The following is a 26,405-nucleotide window of genomic DNA, read 5'->3' on the forward strand; positions in this document are numbered from 1 at the left end:
ACGAAACACTGAAGTCTGAATGAGCCCTTAGGATAAACAGAATCTAACAAGTGTGAGAATGGCGCAATGCAGCAAAGAATTGGTTTATCTTAAAGGGAATCTGTCACCCCATTTTTCGAGTATCAGCACAGGAGCCACGACAGGCAGCAAAGAAGAGGATGTCACCGTTAGAATATGGGAGGCGCCGGATCGCAACACCCATCGGACCAAGATCGGACCGCCCCAACGCTTTGTATAATATAAATCATTTTTCTTATCTTTCATGTTACGTCGTGGGGCTTATCTACAGCATTACAGAATGCTGTACTATGCCCCTGATGGCGGTGTCGGCAGCTGATACTCAAAAAATGAGGTGACAGATTCTCTTTAATGGTTTGTATGGCACCAGGACCCTGTGCACCCCAAAGCAAACATATTGCTTTCTCTGGTGTCGTTTTCTCATCCATACGAAGAAATAGACATGCTGCAACTGCAAGAAAACAAACCAGATCACAGCTTTGCTATACTAGAGGGTGAATTCTCAGTTTCCTTGTGTGCTATCAGTGTCTTTATGATATGATGCTCAGTCTGTCAGCTGCATCCCCATCTACTGTTACTGTATTAGTCTGGGTAGATTTATTGGGGATTGAAAAGGTTTCTGGATGTTTACTGTCTACTGGCAGTGAAAAGTTAAACTTCTACTCTACTTATCTCTATATATAAAAATGTGTGTGTGTATATCACCAGCCAATCACAAAGCATCTTTCATTTCAGCAGACCTGTTCAAAAGAAGCTGAGCATTGATTGGTTGCTATGAGCAACAGTTTTCCTTGTAACCAATCACTAAGCATCTCTCATTTCACCAGAGCTGGTTAAAAGAAGCTGAGCTGAGATTGTTTGCTATGAGCAAGTTTTCCCACTTGACAACACCTCAGCAGACACTGACATGGTGTGAGAAATCTAGCATCCCTGGGAACAGAAGCTCCCAGCTATTGTCTGCCCCCAGAAAGGAGCAGAGAGCATGACAGAAATGAATCTCCCCTCCCGTGCCTATATACCCATCACATATCCTCCGTCCCATAGGCACATCTTCCCTCTTAAAGGGATCATTGGTATGGAAGTCAGGGCAAATCCAACCAGCGCTTTGACCCCAGGCCTCTCTTAAAGGAATCCCCGGTATGGAAGTCAGGGCAATTGCCTTCAAATGCTCTGGTACTGACCCAAGGCTCTCGTAAAGGGATCTCCGGTATGGAAGTTAGAGCAAATCCTTCAGCACTCTGATTCTGACCCCAGGGTTCTATTAAAGGGATCTTTGATATGGAAGTTAGGGCAAATCTACTCTGCGCTTTGGTACTGACCCCAGGCCTCTCTTAAAGGGATCCCCGGTATGGAAGTCAATTGCCTTCAAATGTTCTGGTACTGACCCCAGGCCTCTCTTAAAGGGATCTCCGGTATGGAAGTGAGGGCAAATCCACTCTGCGCTTTACTACTGACCCCATGCCTCTCTTAAAGGGATCTCCAGTATGGAAGTTAGGGTAAATCCCTCAGCACTCTGATTCTCACCCCTAGGCTTCTATTAAAGGGATCCCCGGTATGGAAGTTAGGACCATTCCACTCAGCGCTCTGGTTCTGACCCCCAGGCTGACGGGATGATGTGGGGTATTAGGGGTGGTAGTCCGGTGGCTCTGGCTGACGGGATGATGTGGGATATTAGGGGTAGTAGTCCGGTAGCTCTGGCTGACGGGACGATGTGGGATCTTAGGGGTAGTAGTCCGGTGGCTCTGGCTGATGGGATTATGTGGGATATTAGGGGTAGTAGTGCGGTAGCTCTGGCTGACGTGATGATGTGGGATATTAGGGGTAGTAGTCCGGTGGATCTGGCTGACGGGATGATGTGGGATATTAGGGGTAGTAGTCCGGTGGATCTAGCTGACGGGACGATGTGGGGATCTTAGGGGTAGTAGTCCGGTGGCTCTGGCTGATGGGATTATGTGGGATATTAGGGGTAGTAGTCCGGTAGCTCTGGCTGACGTGATGATGTGGGATATTAGGGGTAGTAGTCCGGTGGCTGTGACGGGATGATGTGAGATATTAGTGGTAGTTGTCCGGTGGCTATGGCTGACGGGATGATGTGGGATATTAGGGGTAGAAGTCCGGTGGCTGTGACGTGATGATGTGAGATATTAGTGGTAGTTGTCCGGTGGCGATGGCTAACGGGATATTAGGGGTAGTAGTCCGGTGGCTTTGACGGGATGATGTGAGATATTCGTAGTCCGGTAGCTCTGGGTGACGGGATGATGTGGGATATTAGGGGTAGTAGTCCGGTGGCTTTGACGGGATGATGTGAGATATTCGTAGTCCGGTAGCTCTGGGTGACGGGATGATGTGGGATATTAGGGGTAGTAGTCCGGCGGCTGTGACGGGATGACGTGAGATTTTAGTGGTAGTTGTCTGGTGGCTATGGCTGACGGGATATTAGGGGTAGTAGTCCGGTGGCTTTGACGAGATGATGTGAGATATTCGTAGTCCGGTAGCTCTGGCTGACGGGATGATGTGGGATATTATAGTGAATGTGGCTATGCGGAGTGGGTGGGGCTCTACATTCAGCTTTATATATATATATATATATATATATATATATATATAATCATTATAATTTGTTATAACTAACCGTAGTTAGTTACTATGCCCTGGCATTGCCGGGCTCTCCAGCTAGTCTTTTAATAAAGTTACATCTATTCCTATGTACTACCGATTTTACTTGAAACCCTCCACAATGCCTGTGTCTGTCGACGCATTCAGAAGTCAACTACCAAGTTACACGTGATGGCCTGCTTGTGAAAATGCAAAGCAAAAGATGTGATTTTGTGAAACTGCATCATGTGGAGTAGCACTTACTAGTACAAGAATATCCCAGACCACCATAACAGCTACTAACATACTAAGATAAGTAATTAGTATGGAGAAAAGTACAGATATAAGATGCTGCTTCCTACAGGTGCATTACAGGAAGCTTCAGTGTGCAACATAAGGCAATTAACCCGTTCACCCCCAAGGGTGGTTTGCACGTTAATGACCGGGCCATTTTTTTACAATTCTGACCAATGTCCCTTTATGAGGTAATAACTCTGAAACGCTTTCATGGATCCCGGTGATTCTGACATTGTTTTCTCGTTACATATTGCACTTCATGTTAGTGGTAAAATTTCATTCAAATAACTTGCGTTTATTTGTGAAAAAAATGGAAATTTGGCAAAAATTTTGAAAATTTTGCAATTTTCCAACTTTGAATTTTTATACCCTTAAATCACAGAGATCCGGCACACAAAAAACTTGATAAGTAACATTTCCCACATGTTTACTTTACATCAGCACAATTTTGGAACCAACATTTTTTTTTCGTTAGGAAGTTATAAGGGTTAAAAATTGACCAGCGATTTCTCATTTTTGCAACACCATTTTATTTTTACGGACCACATCACATTTGAAGCCACTTTGAGAGGTCTATATGATAGAAAATACCCAAAAGTGACACCATTCTAAAAACTGCACGCCTTAAGATGCTCAAAACCACATTCAAGAAGTTTATTAACCCAAGGGTAACAGGAGAAATTGGACTGCAAAATTTCTGGTGCAATTTGTCCTGAGTACGCTGATACCTGATATGTGGGGGGGGAACCACTGTTCCGGCGCATGGCTGAGCTCAGAAGGGAAGGAGCGCCTTTTGACTTTTTCAATGCAAAATTGGCTGGAATTCTGATCAGACGCCATGTCACGTTTGGAGAGCCCCTGATGTACCAAAACAGTGGAAACCCCCCACAAGTGACCCCATTTTGGAAACTAGACCACCCAAGGAACTTATCTAGATATGTGGTGAGAATTTTGAACCCACAAGGGCTTCACAGAAGTTTATAACGTACAGCGGTACAATTAAAAAATCATATTTTTTCCACAAAAATGATCATTTCACCCCCAATTTTTATTTTCCAAAGGGTAACAGGACCCTAAAAGTTATTGTGCAATTTGTCCTGAGTACGCTGATACCCCACATGTGGGGGTAAACCACTATTGGCGCATGGCAGAGCTCGGAAGGGAAGCAGCGCCATTTGACGTTTTTGGCTGGAATTGAGATCGGACACCATGTCGCGTTTGGAGAGCCCCTGATGTACCAAAACAGTGGAAACCCCCACAAATGACACCATTTTGGAAACTAGACCCCCCCAAGGAACTTATCTAGATGTGTGGTGAGCACTTTGACCCCTCCAGTGCTTCACAGAAGTTTATAACGCCCGGGCGTGAAAATAAAAAAAATTGTATTTTTTCCAAAAAAATGATCTTTTCACCCTCAATTCTTATTTTTCCAAGGGTAACAGGACCCTAAAAGTTAATGTGCAATTTGTCCTGAGTACGCTGATACCCCATATGTGGGGGTAGACCACTATTTGGGCTCATCGCAGAGCTCGGAAGGGAAGCAGCGCCATTTGACGTTTTTGACTGGAATTGAGATCGGACACAATGTCGCGTTTGGAGAGCCCCCAATGTACCTAAACAGTGGAAACCCCCCACAAATGACCCCATTTTGGAAACTAGACCCCCTAAGGAACTTATCTAGATGTGTGGTGAGCACTTTGAACCCCAAGGGCTTCACAGACGTTTATAATGCCCGGGCATGAAAATAAAAAAATCGTATTTTTTCCACAAACATGATCTTTTAGTCCCTATTTTTTTTATTTTCCCAAGGGTAACAGGAGAAATTGGACACCAAAAGTTGTTGTCCAATTTGTCCTGACTATGCTGATACCCCATATGTGGGAGAAAACTACTGTATGGGCACACATCGGGTCTCGGAAGGGAAGTAGTGACGTTTTGGAATGCAGACTTTGATGGATTGGTCTGCGGGTGTCATGTGCGTTTGGAGAGCCCCTGATGTACCTAAACTATTGAAACTCACCACAAGTGACCCCATTTTGGAAACTAGACCCCCCACGGAACTTATCTAGATGTGTGGTGAGCACTTTGAACCCCCAAGTGCTTCACAGACATTTATAACGCCCAGGCGTGAAAATAAAAAGATCATTTTTTCCACAAAAATTATATTTTTGCCCCCAATTTTTTATTTTCCTAAGGGTAACAGGAGAAATTGGACCCCAAAAGTTGTTTTGCATTTTGTCCTGAGTAGGCTGATACCCCATATGTGGGGGTAAAACACTGTTTGGGCGCATGGCAGAGCTTGAAAGGGAAGGACCACCATTTGACTTTTTCAACTCAGAATTGGCTGGAATTGAGATCAGACGCCATGTTGCATTTGGAGAGCACCTGATGTGCCCAAACAGTGGAAACCCCCCAATTATAACTCCAACCCGAACCCCAACACACCCCTAACCCTAATCTCAGCCCTAACCCTAGCACTAACCCTAGCCCTGGCCCTAACCCTAATGGGAAAATGGAAATAAATAAATTTTCTTTTAATTTTATTATTTTTCCCTAACTAAGGGGGTGATAACGGGGGGTTTGATTTACTATTTATGGCGGTTTTTATGTTTGGCAGCTGTCACACGCTAAAAGACGCTTTTTATTGTAAAAATAGTTTTTTGCATCACCACATATTGAGAGCTATAATTTTTCCGTATTTTGACCCACCGAGTCATGTGAGGTCTTATTTTTTGCGGGACGAGTTGACGTTTTTATTGGTACCATTTTCTGGCAAGTGACATTTTTTGATCGCTTTTTATTCAGATTTTTGGAACGCAGAATGAACAAAAACCAGTGTTTCATGAATTTCTTTTGGGGGGGTGCGTTTACACTGTTCCGCGTGCGATAAAATTGATAAAGCGGCTTTATTCTTCGGGTCAGTACGGTTACAGCGATACCTCATTTAGATAGTTTTTTTATGTTTTGTTGGTTTTATGCAATGAAAACTATTTTATATAAAAAAAATAATTATTTTTGCATCGCTTTATTCTGCGAGCTATAACTTTTTTAGTTTTTCGCTGATGATGCTGTATGGCAGCTCGTTTTTTTGTGGGACAAGATGACGTTTTCAGCGGTACCATGGATATTTATATGCGTCTTTTTGATCGCGCGTTATTGCACTTTTTGTTGGGCGGTATGATAATAAATCATTATTTTTTATTGTTATTTTTAAGGGGTTCGCTAAAGGGGTTAACTAATGGGACAGTTTTATAGGGCAGGTCGTTACAGACGCGGCGATACCAAATATGTGTACTTTTATTGTTTTTTTTTTATTTCCAAAAAATGAATTTAGTGGGGGAATATATATATTTTTTTTCTAATTTATTTGGCGATTTTTTAAAAATTATTTTAACACTTTTTTTTTTTAACTTTATTGCATTGTCCCAGGTGGGACATCACTGTCCTGTGACAGATCGCTGATCTGTCACATCACAGATCACTGTGACAGATCAGCAAGCTTTCTCGTGCCTGCGCTTTGCAGGCACTGAGGAAGCCAGCTCCCTACAGGCCCCCGAAGGTCCCCATCACCATCTTGGATTTGGGGGCCTGCAGGGAAGGAGCCACCCGCAGCAGCGCTGCACATTGCGCTGCCGTGGGGGGCTCAGGGAAGCACGGAGGGAGCCCCTCCCTGCGGATGCTTCCCTTTAACCTCCGGTGCACCGCGATCGTGTTTGATCGCGGTGTGCAAGGGGTTAACGTGTCGGGGCGGTCCGTGACCGCCCCTGACACATTGTGCCGGGTGTCAGCTGTGATAATCAGCTGACACCCGGCCGCGATTAGCGGCGCTCACCACGTGGGCGCCGCTGATCGCTATGACGTACTATCCCGTCCCTGGGAATTAAGTCCCAGGGCACATGGACGGGATAGTACATCTCATGGCAGAAAGGGGTTAAACATTCACACCATGCAAATCTTTTCTTCACTATCAGCCATATAAGAGTGTGAGAAAATGTCTGATCACTGCACAAGTCACAAGGCAATATTATTGCTGACCTAATTATTTAAAGGGGTTGTTCCCCTTCAGGAAATATTGGCCCTGTGTGCATAGAAAACAAGCAGTGCTATACTCTTAGGGTCCCGTCACACACAGTGATCTCACTAGCGAGATCGCTGATTTTGTGACACACCAGCGATCTCGTCAGCGAGATTGCTGTGTGTGACGGGAATCAGCGACCGGCCCCCCTGCCGGTCATCGCTGATCGTGCTCGAGCGGCCTGGGCCGTTTTTCGATCACTGGTCTCCCGCTGGCCAGCACGCATCGCTGCTAGTGGCAGCGAGAGACCAGCGATCAGCGACGCTGGACGCTGGTTTCTAATGTAAACGTCGGGTATGCAGGAGCCGTGGCTCCTGGATACCCGCTGTTTACCTTGGAAACCGGCGTACACGAGACCAGTACAAATTATTACTTATTGTTGCATGCTGGCTATGTGAGAATGACGACCTCATTGATATGACTTTCCTTTTTTTGTGTTTTTATCTACTATTTAGCACCCTTGGGGCACTACACTCATATGTCCTGCGTTGTTTACTTATAAATGCCAAATCCAGTACGCATATAATATATTATTAATGGTTCTCCTTTAACAACAACAATTGGCCAGGCTGTCAGATTGTTTTTATTGGCGTATGTGACAATGAAATTAACCTGGCATCTAGGCATATGCCAGTTGGCATATCTGAGCAGCACCATCTGTAGGGCACACTGTGATCTACTGATGTGATATGTACATAGCATGCATCTAGCGATCCTTTCATGTGGCACCGTCTTCATATGACATATTCTATAGTGCTGCTTTTCTTTGCAACGTCTGTGCAGTATGGTTTAGTTATCCATAGCAGCCATAATCAGGTAGATACGGCGTCCAGCACCATCCCCCACCCCCTGTGCTTACTGGCAAGTCTCCATGTGGGAGTTCCATGCAGCTGCGGTGAGTTTGCTAAATAACTGTTTCTAATAAATACTCAGTTGTCTAGTCCATCCACCACTCCTGCCCCTGATGAAGCCACTGATGTGGCGATACGCGTTGGGCTAATGCCCCCTGACCCTCCGGCTTGGTAACATCCTGGCTATGCTCAATCTATCATGTTTGGTTCTCTGAAATTTTTCCACCTAGTTGCATAGGTTTAACCATCTCCATCTCCTGTATATATTTTTCTTAAAATCTCTGTAATAGGCTTTTTAGGCACAGACTGTGTTTTGAATCTATGATAGCCACCTAGTGGCCATTTTTCTTATTAATTTATTAGTATGTGAACCTTTATCCTGCTACTGCAATTTATTTTCCTGTTAAGTTGGTTATTTGAATCATTCCTCCCTTTGTTCTTGTTTTTTTTTCCCCTGATCTATTGTGATACTGCTGCCACTAACCTTCTAGTATTGGTTCACACACTTATAATCATCCTCTCCAATGTGTCCCAATCCATCACAAAATACTTCATGTATTGATTTCTGTGCAGGATTCTAGTAGCCACCTAGTGGCTGGTTACCATATCAGGGTGTTAGAATCAGCACTGCTGCCTTGTTAGCCATTTTTTTCAGTTCTCTATGTAAAGTCTGCTATTGGAGGAATTTCTCCTCCCTAGGCCTTTGGGGGATCTACTCTCATATTGTGATACTTTGTATAATAATTTAGTTTTTTCCTATGCATGTATAAGTATCCCTCTCATTGTGTTTGCTCACCATTCAGTGTTTAACCTAGCATGTATAGGTTCCATATGGGATTGACCGGTTTGTGTTCAGGGGGTATATAACATCTCATGGGGGGCTTTTTTGTCCTGTTTTAATTGTTTTCAATTATTTGTTGGTGTGTGTGGTTTTTCTAAGACTACTTGAATAAATAATTTTTTGCTACTAATTGTATTGTTTGGTGATCCCTGGTGTATAGTATGTCTCCTTTTCTTGCATATATTTGACTCTTTTTGACATACTGCAGGTCGATACACCATAGCTTATGGATATGTGATGGTGCCCTCCAGCCCCCTTTCTCATCGGTAGAGGAGCAAGACCAGTGACATCACGTCTACAGATGGACCAGGAGTATGGTGGGCACTCAAAGTAAATATGTGATGGTGCGTTGCAGGAAGTTCACAAATTGTAGATTAACTAATCATAGCACTTAATTTGCATTTCAAGAAAACACTTATGTACAGTAGAGATCTAGGTTTCAGCCAATCTGAGACTTTGAACACCGGGGGTGTCAGCGGGAGCTCAGGTCCAGTAGCCAACGCCGCATGAAGCAGGGAACATCCCACCGAACGCCCGCTATCCTTTTAATGTGGGCACAAGGCTACTCAGACAACACAGGGTGAGGGTAAAACAGTGTGGCAATACTTTGTTGAACCACAAAACAGGCAAATAACACATAGAACAGTCCCGCACAATACCCAAGATGGGGCACATTACAGAGTCTCACCCTTCTGCTAACCCGCCGGGATAAGAGCAACTGTTACTTCAGAGCTCCCAGGGTCGACCACCCCATTTTTGGCACTCACAGAGAGGAAGTAATGACAAGCTTAGAAAGATGACAGTATATTCAGCTACAAGGGCAGCTGACCTGAGGGTCACAACCTGGCTTCTCAAAACATCTCCATGGAGCCAGGCGACCAGTGGGTCGGATTCCTGGCTTTCACAAATGAATCTATGGTTCAGCGATGGTCAATGGAGCAGATCTGTATTCTTCCATCCAGGGCCATGGTCCCTTAAGCTGGCATCCTGTAGAATGACAAATCTGTGTCCCTCGTGATGGAGCAATGATGTTTTGGTTGCTGTCCTGTAGAGAGTCTCTGGTTCTTTGGATGTCTTGGCTGAATATCTGACTCTTCTTTTAGAGGAATATAACCTCTTTTTATAAATAACAACTCTTTTCCTGTTTCATTATTCACTGGTCAAGGAGAAGATATGATGAGATTGACTCCCATTGTTTGACCATCTAATCAATTTGCATAGTCTTTATTTCTCCTCTACTTTGCAAGTCAACAAACTGGCTGGTCTGGAGAATGTGTAATCTCAACATATCAGCAAACAATTGTTCAATGACCCTGCATGAAGGAAGAGTCAACATTTCAGACTCTTGACCAACTGATGAAAAACCACGAATTCAAAAGTCAACATATAGATATGGTAAGTATATTCCTCCTAGTTTGCTGAAAAGTCTGGTTAATTAAGATAAAATGCTGTGTCATCACATGTGGTCATGGGAACACTAAAATCCTACATATCACTGAATGAAATATCCCAGTTGCAAATCTTTATTCATTACATAGTGCAATGTGGTGAGAATAATAAAACATAAAAATGATCAATCTAAATCAAAATTAATTTCCCATGGAGGTCTGGATTTGGAATGATACTCAAAATCAAAGTGCAAAAAATCAAATTACAGGCTGATATAACTTCAGTGGAAATGCCTGAAGACAAGGAAATGGTGCTCAGTAGTGTGTGGCCTCCACGTGCCTGTATGACCTCCCTGCAATGCCTGGATCAATGGCCCCTTACCAGCCTGAGAATATCAGCTGTCAGCGTTAGTCAGGTTGGTTGTCAAAAATAGGGGGGACCCCAAGTCGTTTTTTAAATAATTAAAAAAAACAGCGTGGGGACCCCTCTATTCTTGAGAACCAACCTTGATGATGCTGACAGCTGAGGGCTGATATACTCAGGTACACGGTTGTGCCTCTCTTCCCCGGGAGGGGGGAGGGGGACAGACGCAGGGCTATAGCTAGGAGACAGGGCTAGGGCGGAGGCCCCGGCATGGCATCCTCACCATCTGAGGTATCCCGGGGAACAGGGCGAGTTAGGGTGCCCCCTAGTGTCCAGGCCAGAAAAGGTGCCCCTGGTCCCAGTTTACTCACCAGGCCAATCGTGACACAGAGTGTACATTAATGAGAAAAAAATGAACTTTTTTGAATTTACCAAATGCCTGCAATGAAACAGAGTGAAAAATGTAAAGGGGTCTGAATACTTTCCATATCCACTGTATTTATTAACGATCTGGTAGAAGGTTTACACAGTAAAATATCGATATTTGCAGATGGTACAAAACTATGTAAAGCAGTCAATACAAGAGAAGATAGTATTCTGCTACAGATGGATCTGGATAAGTTGGAAACTTGAGCTGAAAGGTGGCAGATGCGGTTTAACAATGATAAACGCAAGGTTATACGCATGGGAAGAAGGAATCAATATCACCATTACACACTGAACGGTAAACCACTGGGTAAATCGGACATGGAGAAGGACTTGGGGATCCTAGTTAATGATAAACTTACCTGGAGTAGCCTGTACCAGGCAGCGGCTGACAAGGCAAACAGGATCATGGGGTGCATTAAAAGAGGTCTGGATACACATGATGAGAGCATTTTACTGCCTCTGTACAAATCTCTGGTTAGACCGCACATGGAGTACTGTGTACAGTTTTGGTCACTGGTGCTCAGGAAAGATATAATGGAACTAGAGATAGTACAAATGAGGGCAACAAAATTAATAAAGGGGAAGGGGGAACTACAAAATTAGTGTTATTTAGTCTAGAATAAAGATGACTGAGGGCCGATCTAATAACCATGTATAAGAATATAAGGAGATAATACAAATATCTGTCCGAGGATCTGTTTATACCAAGGAAGGTGACAGTCACAAGGGGGCATTCCCTGCATCTGGAGGAGTGAAGGTTTTTCCACTAAAAAAGAAGAGGATTATTTACTGTTAGGGCAGTGAGAATCTGGAATTCCTTGCCTGAGGAGGTGGTGATGGCGAACTCAGTCGAGGGGCTCAAGAGACACCTGGATGTCTTCCTGGAGCGTAACAATATTGTATCTTACAGTAATTAGGTTCTGTAGAAGGACGTAGATCTGGGGATTTATTCTAAGAGAATTGTAGGCTGAACTGGATGGATAAATGTCTTTTTTAGGCCTTAATAACTATGTAACTATGTTACAATGATGGGCAGGCCAGTCCATAGCATCAATGCCTTCATCATGCAGGAACTGCTGACACATTTCAGCCACATGAAGCCTAGCATTGTCATGCATCAGAAGAAACCCAGGGCCAAGTGCACCTGCATATTGTCATGGTTAGGACATGGTTAATGTCCTGTTCTCACAGGGTTAACTTTTGCCGGCCTGTTATGAGCTCATTTTCTCCTTCACCTTTGATGTCCGATGAACTCCCTCTGCTGGTGAAAGGAGGTAGTGAAATTGATTTGGATGGGAAAAACCTGTCATCTGAACAGGTGGAGTGTGATTGGACATCCGGAATCTCTGAGTGGATATAAGGCCGCCGACGCCCTGCTGGGTTGCTGGTGATCCTCTCTGCTTTGAGCTCTGGCCTCCAGTTTAGTCCTGTCTACTAAAGCTAAGTTTTTGCTCTGCTATTGTTCCATGAGATTTTGTATGGTTTACTTAGTGTTTGTGTTCAGCCAGCCCTGGTTGGGACTGGCTGAACTCCATTTTTGTCTCTGATCAGTTGATCTCTTTGCTCTGTTTTCAGAATATACCTGAGTGCTGATATAGTGATTTTGAAGTCTAGTGACTTCAGGGCCTTTTCTATCAGACGTGTTGGACATTATTTTTGGCAGGGTTTTTGCTTGATTGCAGACAGTTGCTTTTCTTTCCTGTCCTATCTAATTAGTGAGGGCCCCATCGTTTGCTCAGCCTATCTTTCTGTCTGTTTTTGTGCTTTCGTCTGTTTTCACCGTCAATACATGTTGGGGGCTGTCTATTGCTTTGGGGTCTACTGTGGGGCAGTTTAGATTTCCCCTTTCTTTAGGTTTATTTAGTTCTCCGGCTGTGAACGAGGTGTATAGGACCACAGTAGGAACACCCCACGGCTACTGTTAGTTGTTGTGAATAGGTTCAGGGGTCTGCAATCCGCTAGCTACCAACCTCTCTGGTTTTCTGGACTTAGCTTGTATTTTTGTTTTTTCCTCCTCCGGTGACTCATAACACCGGCCTCTCTTTGGATCTGGGAGGGGTATTTATACTCACTCCAGACTAGCATTCTCTGTCAGCTAAACTGTTATTCTGGCTGTGTGTCTGACCGACCCCCCCTGGTGTGCGTGTACTGCATTGCTTGTTTGATTCCCGTGTATGACCCGGCCTGTCCCCTCACTCTGAACTCCATCTCACGTTTTAGGTACTATTGTCTTCTCTGGTTCTGACCTCCTGGCTTGGCTATTGTTACTCCGTTACCGTTTGCCCCTATTGTACTGTCTATTGCCCGTTCTGGTTTTCTGATCTATTGCTATGTCCTGACTATCCACTCAGTCTAACCCTTTGGTACTGTCCTGCTATCTCGTGCATTGACCCCCGGCTTGATCTGGTTTCCGCCCCTGTCTATGCCCCTTGGTAACCTGTCCCGTAGTTACCTTTTTAGGAGTTTCCCTGCAGCTCCTAGCTCTGTGGAGCTTAGGCCACGTCCCTAGCAGTCATGTGCTTCAGGTCCTGATAGTTTGAAGCACGCATTGTCACCGCTGCTGCCCTGCTCCACAGGTATCTTTGAGCACTTTTTTTGTACTCAGGACATGCGCACTGGCTCAGTGAGCAAGTGTAGTGCGGTGTTCCTGACACATATGGTCCCACAATAGGTCTGAGGATCTCATACTGGTATATAATAGTAGTCAGGATATCTCTGGCTAGCACAGCCCTCCAAAGAAATGCCCCCCTACACCATTACTGACCCACTGCCAAACCGGTAAAGCTGTAGGATGTTTCTGGCAGCACAATATTCCCCAATTGCATCTCTAGACTGTGTCATGTCTGTCACATGTGCTCAGTGTAAACCTGCTCTCATCCATGAAGAGCACAGATTGCCAATGTCGAATCTGCCAATATTGGTGTTCTCTGGCAAATTCCAATCGTCCTGCACGGTGTTGGGCTGTAAGCACAGCACCCACTTGTGGATGTCGGGCTCTCATAGTACACTCTTGGAGTCTGTTTCTCACAGTTTGAGCAGACGCATGAATGTTAGTGGCCTGCTGGAGGTTATTTTGCTGGACTCTGGCTCTGCTCCTCCTTGTACAAAAGGAGGAGATAGTGGTCCTGCTGCTGGGTTGTTGCCCTCCTCCAGCCTCTTCCACATCTCTTGGTGTACTGGTCCATCTCCTGGTATCTGTTCCATGTTCTGGACAATGTGCTGACAGACACAGCTACCCTTCTTTCCACAGCTTGCACTGATGTGCCACCCTGGATAAGCTGCACTACCTGAGCAACTTCTGTGGGTTGTAGACACGGCCTCATGCTACTGTACAGTATCTCTAGGGGTGAGAGCAATGATAAAATGCAAGTGCCAAAAAGGATGAGAACAGAGAAATGGTCTGTGGTCAACCCCTTTATAGGGATTGTTTTGCTAATTGTCTATCATTTCTACCTGTTGTCTGTTCCATTTGCACAACAACACGAGAAATTGATTCACCTGATACACAATCAGTGTTGCTTCATAACTGGACAGGTTGATTTCACAGAAGTGTGATTTAAATTATGTTGTTTAAGTGTCACCTCTATTTTTTTGAGCAGTGTATTTCCACTTAGAAATAGGCCAATACTTAGGTGTCTACTGTACATAAGGATGAAAATAGCTAATCTCCCAATAAACACGGTTTCTTAAAATGCAAATTGAGCACCGTCTACAGATATCTGCTGGGTTGTATCTGCATGTGAACAGGACAGATGATCGATCCTTGCTGCTCACCCATACATCCCGTCAGATCTCTGAAGACGTGACGAACGTGAAGGGGGAAAACCCTGCTCTGCTTACTCCTGTTGCGAAAGTCAGCATAGCTGAATTTCCTCTTTAATACATTTGCCATATTTTACAAGTTCATGGTTTACATACTTTTTGAAAGGGATTAAGAAACGTTAAAAAGTGTCTGAAAGACGCAAAAAAATTGGAGCAAATTCTCTCAATGAATATTTATTGAAAAAACTAGAAGTCACGGGTCCTTTAAGATTATAGTAGAGTTATACAATATTCAAAATGATCATTATTCTGGAAATTTTAATTTATACAAAATAATGAATTGTAGAGGAGGCGATAATGCAGAATTGAGATCCTCTGGGACAAAGGGCTGAGAAAAAAAATATTCTCCACTAGGGAAAGATATTAGATAAAATTAGAAGTTGAGGCATTGCAGCGAATTAAACATCATTCCAGATTGTGCTGGATTCAATCAGATTATCCTCTACTGTGGGGCAAAGATTACAGGAAATGAACATTTGCTGTATGCAGACTAATGCAAAGGACCTCACAAGTGCAGGCAGGGGGCAAACGTGAGCTATCAATTTCTTGCGTATATTCGAAAAATCAAGTTCTTCATTTGGGGAAATGCATGAGAAACTAGTGCAGACTAAAGGTACTGTCACACTTAGCGATGTACCAGCGATCCCGACCAGCGATATGACGTGGTCAGGATCGCTGGTACATCGCTAAGTGATCGCTAGTGAGCTGCCACAAAGGCAGATCTCACCAGCGACATCGCTGGGGTCGGGGGTCGCTACTTACCTGTCACAATAGGCGATCCTGCGTCCTCCCGCCCGGCTCCACGCTCGTCGCTCGTCTCTCCACAGGAAGCGCCGAAAGAAGCTGATGACGAGAAGCGGTTCTGGACGTTCTCGCGCGATCAGCGATAACCAGCGGGGGAGTGGGTCGTAGGTAAGTATCAGACACAGCGATGTCGCTAGCAATATCGGTATAACGTCACAAGTTATAGCGATACTGCTAGCGATATCGCTTAGTGTGACAGTACCTTAAGGCTATATTCACATATCTTGGTTTCACAGTCCGAGTACGGACCAGCCGATAGTCTCCTGACCCCAACCTTAACTGCCATAGGTGACACCCGCATGTGTGAATGTATAAAAAAAAGGTGTTGTCCTCAGCAGCTAATTCATGGGTATGTACCCTTATGCAACCAATTTTGTTTTAAAGAAAAAAAAAAACTTTGCAAATTAGAAATGTAAAATGTAGAACAAATGTAGAAAAAATATTGTACCATTGGGTGTCTCCATGGATGCAAACTACCATGCAGGTCTATACGTCTTCTAATATTTGATGGCAGATGTCAAGTTCCGGCACATCTCCATCCATGAAAGGATAAATGATGTACCACAAAGCCCTGCTTGTCATATTCTTGTATTACAGTGGGAGTGCGATAATATGTGTGCTCGGAAATATGCAAAAGGTAAAATACGTTTTGGCTACGTGTTTAAGTTTTGCTGCTATAGATGCAGGCTGCATGTTCAGTGATGATGAGTCTCATCACCATTGCTCTTGCTCCTATCTAATTGCAGCAATGATAGATCAGTGACCTAGAAATGATGTCCCCTGATAAACAGTCTCCGTGTCTCCTATGTGATGTGTAAACAGCAAAATTTGTGTCTTCTGTGTGACGTATATACAATACAGCAGCCTCAGTGGGTCACGAATATGTCACGTCATCCTGGGATATCTGGGGTTAGATTACTATATATTGTGAATCACAGATCTTCCATTTAGTCTGTGTGTTTGTGTCCTATATTAAATGGATTTGGTTTCCTTTGGTGCTGAAGAGGTAAACGAACCTTTCTATGCTGGTCAGAAACTTGCAGCTCCATTTCAGCTGCTTCTAATCTGGTGATTACCTCTCCTTATAAAAGCTGGCCAAACCTTCTCTGTCTTCTCAGTGAAAGCTTTGCTTTCTAGATCCTTGGAGATGCTGTGCTGAACTGGAGATCGTTGTTGGTACTGGAGATTGTTGCATGTTGTTTTTGGGTGTATGCTTTCCTCATTGTCTTGTTTCCATTTGGTTGGTACGTTCCTATCCTTCCCTATATACCTCTCTACCTTTGGTGAGTGCTTGTATGTTTGCTGATTTCTGTTATCCCGGTTTTGTGTTTGTGTCTTGTTTACTTTATATTTCTGTCTCATGCCTCATGGGGTGGCGAAAAATTTGTGGTATACCGGGAAGCTTGAAAGCTCTATTTCAGGCTTTGTCCGCAATCATCGTGGAGTGAGGTACATAGGCTGGGGATTGTTGTGTCCCTTCTTCAAGGCGACCCTCAATTCTAGGTCATCTGACTCATTTTCACACCAGTTGATGGATGGATTTTTTGCGGCTCTTGGTCTTGTTTATGATGCCTCCGACCAAGCTTCCCTTGTGGAGTTTAAACTTCATTAAATCCAGCAGGGAGAGCAACCGGCAGAGGAATTTTGTTCAAAATTCCGCAGATGGGTCACTGACACGCAGTGGAATGATCCTGCCCTTAGGAGTCAGTTTTGTCAGGGAATGTCTGAACGGATAAAGGATGCACTCATGCAGTACAAAACTCCAGTGTCATTGGAAGCCGCCATGGCTATTGCCATACGTATAAAAAGATGCCTCAGGGATAGACCTTTAGTGAGCCGACCCCCTGTGGTACGTCCTAAAGCAGAAGTTCTCCCTGTGTTCTCTGAAGAACTGATGCAGTTAGGGGGACTATCCCTCGTTATGGGTCTCTTGCGGTTCACCACAAAGCTTTTATTGTGGCAAAAGGGTAATTTAATTCAGGTTTGTCCATCTAAACCAGTGGTCCCCTACCTTTCTGACCTTGAGAGCCACATTCAGCTTAGAGAGAGGGTCGCGAGCCACATTCAGCACTGAGAGAGGGTCTTGAGCCACATCGAGCTCCCACCCCCTTCAAAGTAGTGTTAACCAAAGCCCACATTACAGGTATAATGATAACCAAGGCTTTTCCACAGAAATCACTCCAAAGCAGTACACTGGGATCCAGAGGTTCCCACAGCACCCCAATTCAGTATTCTCTCATCAAAGACTCCCAATACACTATCATATCCAGCTTTTTGAGCACCTCCTCTAACAGGTAGTACCATCCTCCAGTGTACCATACCTAAAACATCTCTAAGCCCCTAAGACCAGTAAATGTGCATCCAGAACTGCACTTCTGTGCAGGGCTACTCACAAAATTCACCATTTTGAGATGTGCTCTTCATACCTGATTGATAGACCTGGGTCTAATGCACCAAGCTGGCAGACAGCCGCAAGCCACAATTCATGGGACCGCGTGCCACATTTGGCTCCCGAGCTACAGGTTGGGGACCTCTGATCTAAACCTAAGCACCAGAAACTGTTGAAAAACTTCTGACCCCAGGTTGTGTGGAGGATTACGACCTGGGCGAATGTGGCGCCCCTGCGGATTCAGCTGCCACAGAGGTACTGCACCTACTCCGAGGTGTGGTACCCCACCATCCAGGTAGGTTGGTGGCTCCTGAGCACACTCCAACACTTGCATCCCACACAACACAGTAGTTCAGCAAAGCCACATTGCGGCTCCCTGCTTGGAGTGTAGCAGAACACCTTTGGTGGCTCCCTGCTTGGAACACGAAATGTGCTGGGAGGCAGGTGGAGTTAGAATAGATAAAAGAGTGGGAAGGTTTAGAATTTCAGTGAGTAGAGTCAGAGGAGTGAGGAGAGAAGATCCCCAGAGAGAGGGATGGAGGAAGGAGGTGCTGCAGCAGATCTCAGTGACTTGGGTCTGCTGGCACAGGAAAGGAAAGAAGGAGAAAGACTTTGAACAGAAACCTGATCTTCCATAAGAAGGAAAGACAAGTACGGAACGTAGGAGTAAAGGGAACAGAGGACGTGGGTTAGGAGAGAACCCTGCCTAGAAGTTCTAAGCGCAAGGCCGGGGCCCGGTCCCCGAGGTTGTATGGATACTAATGGTCCTACAGCAGACACCGGTGGAGTAGTGAGCTGTAAATGCACTGCTCCCATCTAAGACTTGAGGGCACAACAGCAACTTGGATAGTGAGCCGGGACTCAGGAGAGAGGAGTCCCTGAAGCAGGCTACAGCTGTCTGCCGTACAAGTAAGGTTCTTGGGAACATCTGTCAGGAGGAACTCCAGTGTAACTCAGTACTAGGAGTACTTCACTTAAAGGCGCTATAAGAGGAGACGTTCAGAGAAGGCACATGTTGGCGGAGTGTTGGAAGGGAGCATTCCATCTGACCGGGAGGTTGACTGAGTCCCTGACCCGGAGGACACAGCACGGAGGCAGGCATCTGTGTGTACTACAGACTGTGAGTAAAGCTTTGGAACTACAGGTCTTGGTCTCCTCCAATTATTCCTGCACCAACACACCCGGTAAAACTACATCTGGGTACCAGCTTCTACACCGCCTGCACCTCTCCTCTACCCCTACATTCACACTGCCCTGGGACTACAGCTCCGCCTGTGGGGAGCTTCACCATCTTGGCTGCAACACACCACCAGACCCAGAGGATCTGCATGCAGCGTCGGCTTAACATCTCACTTGCCGAACACCACAGGTGGCATCACAAACTATTCCATTCAATTCCCTTTGTTACTTGGGTGCCCAGGGCCACGGTCCGGGTCACTGCTGCTGTGACACATCCCGCTGACACCGGCCCGGTACCGAGTACCCCACAGCCCTGGGAGGGCGACCCACAAATATCTCCACCACATACAGTATGTGTCTCAGTTTATTCAACCTGTAGAAGTGATTATAGGTATGGAAACTGAGACAATATATGTCCTACTAGATAGTGGGGCAGGAGTCAATATGGTGGATGCTCGGTTTGCTCAGACCCAAGGTCTCTCGGGTAGTAAGCAGGCGAAGTCCATTCCCATATTTGCAATAGACTCTGCACCACTTGGTCGGGGAAGTTTTACAAAAATAGCGCATAAAGTGATCATTCGGATAGGTGCTCTTCACAGAGAGCTCCTTTCTTGTTACCTTCTGGAAGGTGGCCTCCCTTCTCCTATTGTGTTGGGTCTTCCCTGGTTGACAAAGTATAATCCAGTCATAAACTAGCAGGCCAGAGAAATAATTAAGTGGCATGATTTTTGCAAAAATAATTGCCTAGGTACTATTATGTCTAGTGTCTCCACTAAAAACATTCCATCTTTTCTGTCTGATTTTGAGGAGGTGTCCTCTGAAAAGAGGTGTCAAGAACTGCCTTCCCATCGTGTGTATGATTGTCCTGCGAACTTGCATCCAGGAGACAGGTTGTCCAAGATCAGATTATACAATCTGTTAGGTTCTAAAGGGCCTGTCACACTAAGCGATATCGCTAGCAAAATCGCCATAACGTCACTGGTTTTTGTGACGTTATAGCGATATTGCTAGCGATATCGCTATGTCTGATACTTACCTCCGACCGCTCCCCCGCTGGTTATCGCTGATCGCGCGAGAACATCCTGAGCCGTTTCTCGTCATCAGCTTCCTGCTGGGGCTTCCTGCTGTGACGACGAGCGAAGCGTGGACGTGGGCGGGAGGACGTCAGGATCGCCTCGTCTGACAGGTAAGTAGCGACCCCCGACCCCTGCGATGTCGCTGGTGAGATCTGCCTGTTTGGCAGCTCACTAGCGACCACTTAGCGATGCACCAGCGATCCTGACCGCGTCATATCGCTGGTCGGGATCGCTGGTACATCGCTAAGTGTGACAGTACCTTTAGAGACAGGTCATGAAAGATGATATCTCTGAGAGCCTTGCCAAGGCACACATTAAATGTCATATTTGCCTGTAGCAACAGGGTTCTTCTTTGTTATGAAGAAAGATGTGTCTGTTTAGACTTTCGTGAGTTAAATTTGATTACTATCTGGGACCCATACCCCCTCCAACTTATACCTGATTTTTTTCAATCAGATTATTGGGGGAAAAAAATGGTTCTCCAAGTTTGATCTCAGGGGAGCCTATAATCGGAATTAGGATTAAGGAGAGGGATGAGTGGAAGATCGCATTTAACATCCTAGAAAGGCATTATGAAAATCTTGCCATGTCTTTTGGTTTGAGTAATGCTCCTGCCGTGTTCCAACATTTCAATAATCTAGATGCCTCTACCTTGTGCCAGTCATTACACTGGCTACCCATCCACTCCAGAATCCAGTACAAACTTATTGCCCTCACCCACAAAGCTCTCCATGGCTCAGCACCACCCTACATCTCCTCCCTTGTTTCAGTATACCACCCTACCCGCGCCCTCCGTTCTGCTGATGACCTGAGGTTAGCTTCCTCAATAATCAGAACCTCCCACTCCCGTCTCCAAGACTTTACACGTGCTGCGCCAATTTTTTGGAATGCACTTCCCAGGTCAATACGATTAGTCCCCAATCCCCACAAGTCTAAGCGTGCCCTGAAAACGCATTTATTCAGACTGGCCTACCGCCTCAACACATTAACCTAATCTATCCCTGGGTGGCACAGTCAAAAGTTTTACCATAACCAGGTTCCCCGCATCATGTTCCCACATGCTTTATGCATCCATTAGCCCTCTGTGTCTGTACTGTTACACACTTAACATTATGGCTGGTCCAAACAATCAGGGCAATTGCTACCACCCACCTTTTGTGACTCCCCTATTTCTTCATAGATTGTAAGCTTGCGAGCAGGGCCCTCATTCCTCTTGGTATTTGTTATAATCTATGTGATTATTGTTATGCTGTAATGTCTATTGTCTGTACAAATCCCCTCTGAAATGTAAAGTGCTGCGGAATATGTCGGCGCTATAGAAATAAAATTTATTATTATTATATTAATAACCTCTTCCGTCACCTCGTGAGACGATTTTTTTAAGTGTATCTTGATGATATTTTAATCTACTCATTCGATCTCAAGTCTTATAAGGTTCATGTAAGGCAGGTGTTACGGGTTCTACAGGACAGTAAACAAAATGCTAAGTTGGAGTAGTGTGTATTCGCCGTATAGGAGGTTCAGTTTTTAGGTTTCCTAGTGTCAGCTGTAGGTTTCCACAGCGATCCTGATAAGATCCGAGCAGTTCTTTAATGGAACCTCTCAGAAAATCTAAAAGCAATTCAACGCTTTTTGGGGTGTGTAAACTATTATCAGAAATTTATCCGAAACTTCTCGTCTGTTGTCAAACCCCTCACTGACATGACTAGGAAAGGTACGGATTTCTTGAGGTGGTCCGACAGCGCTCAGCAGGCATTTACTTATTTGAAGAGATGTTTTTCCACTGTGCCAGTACTCATACAACCCGATGCTTCTCAACCATTTACTGTGGAGATTGATGCTTCAGGGGTGGGGGTTGTTGCCTTGTAAATGGCATCCATGTGCCTTCTTCTTTAAAAAGTTGTCATCAGCCGAAAGAAACTATGATATAGGCAAAGCAAAACGTTTGGCCGTTAAGTTAAGAAGAATATTCAGAATTGAGAGTCCTCAGTGGTTGATACCTTTTAATGGCTAACTGAAAAGATGGTAACAAATTGCAAGCTTTCGAAACTACTCAGGTCTCTTCATCAGGCATTGACTTATTCTTCTATCTACTGACTAACACGGTACAAAGATATACATCTTTCCTAGCCATTAAGATGGCATTTGAGGAACTGCGTCATTTTTTGGAGGGGCAGTTCACCAGTTCAGTCATCACTGGTCACAAAAACTTGATGTGCCTTGAATATGCAAAACATCTTAATCGCAAGCAAGCTAGATGGTCTTTGTTATTCACCAGGTTTAATTCTGAGGTCATTTACCGTTAAAGTGGATGTTTTGTCTCGGAGTTTCCCTGGGGGTGGGAGTACGGATGATGCGGTCCCTATTTTACAAGGTGTGGTTGTCTTTGCAGTTTGTTCTGAACTTGAGTGTGATGTCTTGAAGGCTCAGGGGGACACCCCTGCTGGTTCTTCAGGAAAATTTTACTAGTACATCTGCATCTTAAAATTTTAGAGGCACATCATAACTCGGCTCTGGCTGGTCACCCAGGTATTAAGGCGATCTTGCACCTCCTTTCTCAGAGTTTTTGGTGGCCAAAGTTGCGCAAGGAAGTATTTGACTTTGTGTCCTCCTGATGTGCCTGTGCTCGGTCCAAGACCCACGCATACTTGTCTGCCTGGGACTCTTCTACTATTAATCATCTTGACCCACCATGGACTCATTTATCCATGGATTTTATTGTGGATCTTCCTTCGTCCTCTGGTAAACCTGTTATCTTAATTCTGGTGGATAGGTTTCGTAAAATGACGTAATTTATTGCTTTACCAGCTCTCCCTAACACCAAGACCGTGGCTTAGGTGTTTATGTTTGGAACTTACCTCAGATGCTTTATGCCAGATAACCAGGAGGATTGTTTTTTTTTTTTTTGTTTTTTTTTTACCACTGGCTGAGTTTGTGTTAAACAATTTTTGTAGTGAGTCCACTGGAAAGTTGACATTTTTGGCACATATGGCTTCTGTACCTTCAGTAAAGGTGAGTCTTTGGGGGTTCCTGGGGGGTAACAATTTTCTTCTTTCATTGGTATAGGAAGGGTTCAGAATAATTTAAAGATCATGGAAGACAAATACAAATGTATGGCTGATAAAAAATGATTGTCAGGTCCAAACATGGGGGTGATTGATTTAGTATGGCTGTCCAGCAAAAATATTAAACTGAAAGTTCCTTTTTGGAAATTAGATCCTACGTTTATTGGTCCTTATCAGGTGATCGATGTAATCAACCATGTAGCTTTTCGTCGTTTCAAGCTTCTGCCGTCTCTCAAGATCCATAATTTTTTTTCACAGGGCTTTGTTCAAAAAATTTGTTGCGCCTGTTGAACCGTCACCTTTACCCTGTTATTGTTGATGGCAATTTAGAATTTCAGGTAGTGAAAATCATTGATTCCCATATGGTTCACCACTCTGTACAGTACTGAGGACATTGGAAGGGGTATGGTCCGGAGGAGAGAATGTGGATGCCGGCATCTAAGGTTAATGCCGATAGTTTGATACGGTCCTTTCATTTGGCCCAGCTGGATAAACCCGGCCTCGAAGGTCCTGTTGCCCCTCGTAGAAGGAAGGCGGTACTGTCACGAGTGTGTCACATCCTGCTGGGGTTAGAAGATCACTACATATTCTAAATTGCAGATCAACCATTTTGCTTGTGTTTGTGTCCCATATTAAATGGATTTGACTTCCTTTGGTGCTGAAGAGGTTAACGACCCTTTCTATGCTGGTGAGAAACTTGCATCTCCATTTCAGTTACTTCTGATCTGGTCATTAGCTCTCCCTAGAAAACCTGTCCACACCTTCTTTGCCTTGCCATGGAAAGCCTTGCTTCCTAGCTCCTTGGAGACGCTGCACTGAATTGTTGCGTGCTGATTTTGGGTATATGCTTTCTGTTAGGGCTGGCGGAACGCACCAAATTATAAATAATAGTAGGTGCGTTCGCAGCCCGGGGACCACCGTGCAGAGGTGGTACACTGCTGCTAGGTAATGGCAGAAGAATAGACCGGCGTGAAAACAGTCACATGTGGGTTGCGTCACCCAGTGTGAACAGGAGCGAACTCTGTTGACTCACAGAGCCGCACAACCGCTGAACGCAAATACCGGAGCCTGTTTAGCTCACAGAGCCCGGCCAAAAAGCGCACAGAAAGTGGCCACAGGACTCTACCCCCAAGGACATAGGGTTAGAGTTCCTCTAGTCCCTCTGAGCGCACGGCGTCGCTGCCGCGAACGCCGCTATAGACGCTGGCTATGGAGTGTGGAGCACGTGCACTGTGGTGTGCCGAGTCACTGATGGGGACTAATTTACCAGTAGCTGCTCCATTTCCCACCCTAGGCTTATACTTGAGTCAATAAGTTTTCCCAGTTTTTTGTGGCAAAATTAGGGGCCTCGGGTGTGCTTATACTCCAGTATATACGGTATATTTATAATATTAAAGTGTATATAGACACATAATATCCAGAAAAGATATATAATATACAAGCCCTTGTTACATTAATAATGCTGGACAGTTTTATTTCTAATCTTTCTGTATTTTTAACTCTCACCTTGCTGCAGCAGGCAGATGGAAAATCCTAGAGAAAGTCAAACTATGCCAACCATCCGATTCTCTGAAGTTTGCAGGACCATGGCATTTTGTGGGTGAATAATGGACTTACCAGGACAACTCGAATGGCGTTTGCTCCTTTTCTGCGTTTCCTCGTCTGAAGAGGCAAATTCATTTTCGGTCATGGGTGTCAATTACAGGAGTCAATAATATGTAAAATCCACATAAAAAGTAATCTCAAATAATAATCACAAATTCAGGGACATGATCAAACAATGGGAGATGCTGGAAACCTACCCAACACCACTGAATATATTGCCCTAAGAAATAGATGGGATACAATAGAAATGATAGTTCTTCTCCAAAGTGTGATGCACACATACGTCTTGTGTTGTGCCGATGTATGGATAGGGCTGTGGTATACAGCCAACATCGAACTCTTAACAGCAGTGACTGGAGCTGAGCTCTGATCGCTGCGGTTTGACCCCTTAGGCCTCTTTCACACATCAGTTTTTTGCCATCAGTCGAAATCCGTCGTTTTTAGAAAAAATGGATCCTGCGTCTGATGCAGCTGGATCTGTTTTTTTTCTCATTGACTTGTATTAGCGACGGATTGCGATGGATGGCCGCATGTTTCAGCCGTCGTTCAACGGATCCGTCGGAAAATCTTTGTCCGTCCGCTGGAGACAACGTACATAGGAATGTTTATTGTGTCCGTTGAAAAGTCAGACAGCAAGGGATCCGTCGCCGTCCGTCGTCTGCTAGAATGGACGCCTATGGGCGACGGATCCGTCGTAGTCCATCACATGCTGTTATCCGGAGACGGATTCCGTTTTTTTAAATGAGCATGCTCAGTTTACCTCTGGTCACTGGTGTCAGCTGATGGGACAACTGATCCCATAATCCGACACCTACTACTACTAATTGCAGTGAAAGCAGGAGCGGCAGATGGGAGTATTCATCTGCCGCTCCTGCGCTGAATAAATAATTTAAAAAAAAACGGCGTGGGTCTCCCCCTATATGTGATAACCAGCCAGACGAAACACAGCTGGGGGCTGCAACCCTCAGCTGTCAGCTTCAGCAAGGCTAGTTATCAAGAATAGAGGGGTTCCCACACTTTAAAAAAAAAAAAAATTTAAATAAATAATTTAAAAAAACGGCGTGGGTTCCCCCCCATTTTTGACAACCAGCCTTGCTAAAGCAGACAGCTGGGGGCTGATATTCTCAGGCTAGTAAGGGGCCATTGATCTTGGCCCCCCACAGCCTAAAAATAGCAGCCCGCAGCTGCCCAGAAAAGGTGCATCTATTAGATGCGCCAATTCTGGAGCCTTGTCCGGCTCTTCCCACTTGCCCTGTAGCGGTGGCAAGTGGGGTAATAAGGGGTTAATGTCACCTTGCTATTGAAAGTTGACATTAAGCCGGGTTAATAATGGAGAGGTGTCAATATCCATTATTAACCCTAGAATAATAAAGGGTTAAAAAAAGACACAAATACATTAATTAAAAATTCTTTTAATGAAATAATCATCTCAAGTTTTTGACAAAATTTATTAATCTGCTAAGCCAAAAAAAGATCATGTTCTGTAAAATAAAATAAAAAAATGACAATATACATACCTGTCCGACGTTCAGTCAGGTCCCCGCTGCAATCCATCACAAGGGGTTATCTAGTTTACAATGGGGACCAGTGCTAATGCTACCGGCCCT

General features: G+C 44.7%; 1 protein-coding gene across 1 annotated transcript; it reads right to left on the reverse strand.

Annotated features, from left to right (window-relative positions):
• Positions 1–260: 260 nt before the first annotated feature.
• On the reverse strand, positions 261–24,883 carry CDKN3 (cyclin dependent kinase inhibitor 3). The gene is given in 7 exon segments (XM_073578228.1): positions 261–469; positions 2,878–2,920; positions 15,977–16,036; positions 16,038–16,103; positions 24,700–24,703; positions 24,811–24,838; positions 24,841–24,883. Coding segments are annotated over 7 exon segments (453 nt in total).
• Positions 24,884–26,405: the final 1,522 nt, after the last annotated feature.

The sequence above is a fragment of the Dendrobates tinctorius genome, unplaced genomic scaffold (assembly GCF_039654945.1).
Source record: "Dendrobates tinctorius isolate UK_male_01 unplaced genomic scaffold, ASM3965494v1 ptg000058l, whole genome shotgun sequence".
Lineage (NCBI taxonomy): Eukaryota > Metazoa > Chordata > Amphibia > Anura > Dendrobatidae > Dendrobates > Dendrobates tinctorius.